Source organism: Corylus avellana, chromosome 1, assembly GCF_965113065.1.
Source record: "Corylus avellana chromosome 1, dhCorAvel1.hap1.2, whole genome shotgun sequence".
Lineage (NCBI taxonomy): Eukaryota > Viridiplantae > Streptophyta > Magnoliopsida > Fagales > Betulaceae > Corylus > Corylus avellana.
This window is the reverse complement of record NC_142490.1, coordinates 38,388,283-38,392,916: the sequence shown is the minus strand read 5'-3', so window position 1 is coordinate 38,392,916 and position 4,634 is coordinate 38,388,283. Positions and strand designations below refer to the sequence as shown.

The 4,634-nt window shown below is 40.9% G+C and overlaps 1 protein-coding gene across 1 annotated transcript; it reads right to left on the bottom strand.

Moving 5' to 3' along the window:
• Positions 1–1,109: 1,109 nt before the first annotated feature.
• Positions 1,110–4,156, bottom strand: LOC132170412 (CBL-interacting serine/threonine-protein kinase 12). The gene is made up of 2 exons (XM_059581393.2): positions 2,560–4,156; positions 1,110–1,599 (listed from the first exon to the last, which is right to left on the bottom strand). Exon 1 carries the CDS (start codon positions 4,052–4,054, stop codon positions 2,609–2,611), a length of 1,446 nt encoding a protein of 481 aa, XP_059437376.2. The 5' UTR covers positions 4,055–4,156; the 3' UTR covers positions 1,110–1,599; positions 2,560–2,608.
• Positions 4,157–4,634: the final 478 nt, after the last annotated feature.

Here is a 4,634-nt window from a genome sequence, read left to right as displayed (position 1 = left end):
TTATATATATATATATATATATATATATATCTCATTTGAGAAAAGTCCAACACTTCGACAGTTTTCATTCCTCAGCGACCTTTGATGAAAGTTAATGCCGACAGTGATTTGCGGTTATGTGGCATTCAAAATGTTTCACGTGTGTAGTTTAGCCTTGTCATTAGGTTTTGAAAAAAATAGTTCCCTAGTTTTTAAAAACTGAAAATTCAACTTCTTCCACCAATAAAAACTCATTTGCTGGAGATAACGTTGGATTAGGAATAGGGTTGGTAGGACTTACATATGGATGAAAATGAATTTCATTTTTTTTTAAAAAAAATTAATCTCACCCAAATAAAAGTTTGGATTCTACAAATTTAAAGGCCTCTCTCACGTCATCTGGCTGAGTGGTAACATTCTGGATAGGGGAAGAAGAATAGATTATGCATGAAATGTAAAAAGTAGATAAAGGGTTTTCTTTTTTTAACCCAAATGAGAGATCGAAGTGGTAAAATTTCGGTGTTTTTGTTTATTTTTATTTTTCTTTGGTTGTTTCTATCGCAGTGACGGAGCCGCATGGAGACCAGAAGTTATCCTCTTTAAGAAGTCTCGAAGTAATTGGGGTGATGGCCCTCCGAGCTTTTTTATTTATATTTTTTTCTATGAGGCAAAGTCTTTTAGCTTTTGCGTAAAACAAAAGTAAATAAAAGAACAAATTTTGCTTTCAAAGTCTTTCAAACATGGCATGTGAGATTGCCCCCGGCATAGCAATCGACATGACTGGTGCATATAATTCGTCCGTGCAAGTGCTATATTTTGAATGAATAAAAAGTAAACCAATGGTGCCAAAGCTTCTTCACTGTGTTGGATATTTTTCTTCTTCATAATGTATGTGATTTTGTGATTCACGTTTTGTATGCAACCCTCGCGACAAGAGGCCAATTTGCAATGATTGTGCCACAGCAACGACTCATTTAGTTGAATTAGGATCTCTTCATTTTATTTGAAATTGATAATATTAAGTTAGTTATATTATAAGAATATTTTTGTCCCCTTAAAAAGTGAAAAGACAAAAATACCCCTCCACTATAATGAACGGGAGACGATCTTCTTTCCTTTTAGTTGGCATCATCAAGAAACGGAGTTTTAATGTAGCAATATCCAGGAAGCAAAAGACAACATGATGAGAACAAGGCCAATCTCTCTCATTTTGGAGCCTCTAGCAACCAAGCTCCAGTGAACCAGCAGAACTCACAGCACAAGGATAAGATTTGCAAAACATTTTTGTGAGAACAATATGGTATTATCAGAGAAATAGGGGTTTTCTTATGCATTTTTGGCAATGCGCAATTATTAGAAACAAGAGGAGAGAGATGACATGATTTGTTTTGACAGATTGATTATCTGTTTGTAGCAATCCCATTAGATTTTTGCCAATGTCTCCTTCCAGATGTCCATCCTGACCACCACTCTTCACCAAATTTAGGTGATAAATTGACTTCCCTCTTCCATTTCTTCAATAGCTAACCAGAGTTTTCCCCCATGATTGCGTGCAACTCATCAACTACAGAAATCGGGGAACCCATCACAACTGATTGAGGTTGTACTTGAAGTCCCCAACTACAGCAAGGTGGAATATTTTTATCAAGGAAAGAAAGCACAGAGTAATATCAGCAGTACTAATACTGAACTATTTTTTTCCCCCATAAAAAGCAGCTCTGAATCAGAATCCCTGTGCATAAATTGCTCTCTCAAAGCTTCCAAAATCAAATTTCAGTTCAAATTAACATAAAAAAACTTAATCCATTAGCTAAGTTAACTCATTCCTAATCATTTTGAACCAAACCCTCATGTTAGTATTTTGTGAGATTCCACTGGATTACATATGAAGAAATGCAATCTTCATGAATACTGTTCTTCAAATTTGCAGAACTGATTAAAACAAACGAAGTAATATCCATTTTAAGTCCAGCATTACAGCAGAAGCATCTAATTTTGAATCAACACATTCAGATGAGGAATGTCTCAAAAATCAAACTTATCATCAAGTGCATTACCTACATTCAGAATGCAAATGATGCCATTGACCTTAAAACACCCTCTACCAAAAGAAACCCCAACCATGTCATATTTGCCACAATTACAAAAAGCAGCAAAACTAATCAGAGATATAGTCTGTGAAGAAAAAAATTGAGGGGCGTACTTAACTAAGAAATCAATCAGCATCATCTTAACCACTCACTTCTCCACTTATCAGCATAATCTAAATAAGTTATCATGAAGCCCGGATTATTTCTAGTGATGAACAGTTGGTTGGGTAGATAATCAAACAGATACAGAGTTGCCAACCAAAACGCAAAGATAAGTAGAAAATATGTACTCCATTCATTATAAGCTAATGCCGGATTCTCGACACAAGAATAGAACTTAAATCATAGAAGAGCCTAAAGCTCCACCTAAGTAACACATCAGAACAACCAAAGAGAACTTCATAAAACAAAAACAAAAAAAAAAATTATACGTAGATATCATACACAAGATTAGTAAAAGAAAAAGCGAGCCAGAGAGGGAAAAGCATACCCTTTTTCCTTTCCTTCTCTCTCTCTCTCGCTCTCTCTCCGTCACTCATCTACTCAGTATCAGAAGGTAGATATGAAGAACCAGGTGAAGGTGGAGGAAACGAAGAAGTAGCTTCCTCTAGCATCAAATTCTGCAGCCCAGGTCTCAACTCCCTGTTACAGAAGTCCTCGTACTCTCCTTTATCCCCTCCTTTCTTCTTCACCTCCACCACCACCAACGACGGTGTCAACTCGAATATTTCCGCCGCAATTGTTAGGGGTCCCTTCACGCCCTCCCTCGACCCTTCCAAGCTCACCCGGCAGTCCTTCTTCCTCACCGTGAAGCTCACCACCTTCGCTATCTCTTCCAGCTTCGATATGATCTTCGACACCGGCTCGCCCGATACGAACCTCGCCTCCTCCCCTCCCTCCTCGAACAACCCAGAGAGATCGAACCCGCGCGAGAACGAGATGATGTCGAACGCGTTCAAGCTCGCCGGTCTCGGCAACGTGCCCGTCCTCCTAATCAGACTCCGAGTCGTCTCGAACCCAGATTCCGATTCCGATTCGGACTGGTCCGAGACCGAATCTTCATCCTCTGCGCCTTCGCCTTCCTCCTCTTCCACGACATTGCAGAGCTTATCATCCTCTATATAAAACTTGATGTGTTTGAACCCTTTTTTGAACCACCTGTTCTCCATGATCTCCGGGATCGTAATCCGGGTCTCCGGGTTCGTATCGAGAAGACGGGAAAGGAGCCGAGTGAGCGACGGCGAGAACCATCTCGGGCACCGAAATTCGCCCTTGTAAATCTTCTTGTACATGGACATGATGTTCTGGTCGTGAAAGGGCAAATACCCAGCCATCAAAACGAAGAGTATAACCCCACAAGACCAGATGTCGACCTTGGAGGCCTCGTAGCCCTTCCGGCCGAGAACCTCGGGGGCAACGTAAGCCGGTGTGCCGCAGAACGTGTGGAAGAGGCCGTCCTGGCGAATCTGGTCGGAGACGGCGCTGAGGCCGAAGTCGGAGACCTTGAGATCGCCGTTCTCGTCGAGCAAGAGGTTCTCAGGCTTGAGGTCGCGGTGGTAGACGCCACGCGAGTGGCAGAATCCGACGGCGGAGATCAGCTGCTGAAAGTACTTCCGAGCAGTTTCCTCCTGGAGCCGGCCCTTGGCGACCTTGTTGAAGAGCTCCCCACCGCGGACAAACTCCATGACAAAGAAGATCTTGGACTTTGTGGCCATGACCTCAAAAAGCTGCACGATGTTCGGGTGTCGGACGCGGCGGAGGATGGAGATCTCGCGCTTGATGTGGGCAATTAGGCCCCCCTTGAGAATCTTCTCCTTGTCGATGACCTTGATTGCCACGCCCTCGTTGGTCTTCACGTTGCGGGCATGGTAGACCTTGGCAAACGTTCCATGGCCAAGGAGCTTCCCCACCTCGTAGCGACCGAGGAGGAGCGCCTGCGCCTCCTTCTTGGTGGTGATGGGTTTGTGGTTGGTGTTGTTTTCCATTGGATAACACGAAAATGAAACAAAGTCGGTGGTAGCGATATGGTGGAGGACCTATTGATCATCATGTACCTCCATCGGCGTTTTCTTTGAAATGAAATTATAAATCAGTCGGTTGGGACTGGGGGACGATATCATTTTATAGAACAAAGGGTATATTAGTATATCCCTCTCACTCTGACCCCACTTCATTATTTATTTATTTTTTAATTATTATTTATTTATTTATTTATTTTATATTTAGTTTTATGTTTCTTCCGCGTGGTTGCCACATAAGTACAGGAGAAGTTTACATAGGAAAATGTTAAGGTTACAACATAAATTTAATTTATGGTCAACTTTTCTTACGTGTCATTTAAAAAAAAAAAAAAGAATTGATAGAGAGAATTTTGAGATTCTGAAAATTTGGGAAAAAAGACAATTTATTTAGTTTAAAATTCAAATTTGTTTTACACGTAGGAGAGAGTTGGCCATGAGTTAAATTTGTATTGTGTCCGTATCAAACCTCGTTTACAAAAGCATTGGAATTGGCTCATCTAATTTTATAAATAAACCATTCAATATATATTTATGTGGAATTTAA

Coding starts and splice junctions, on each gene's coding strand:
- LOC132170412 (XM_059581393.2), bottom strand. CDS start 4,054: ATGGAAAACAACACCAACCACAAACCCATCACCACCAAGAAGGAGGCG.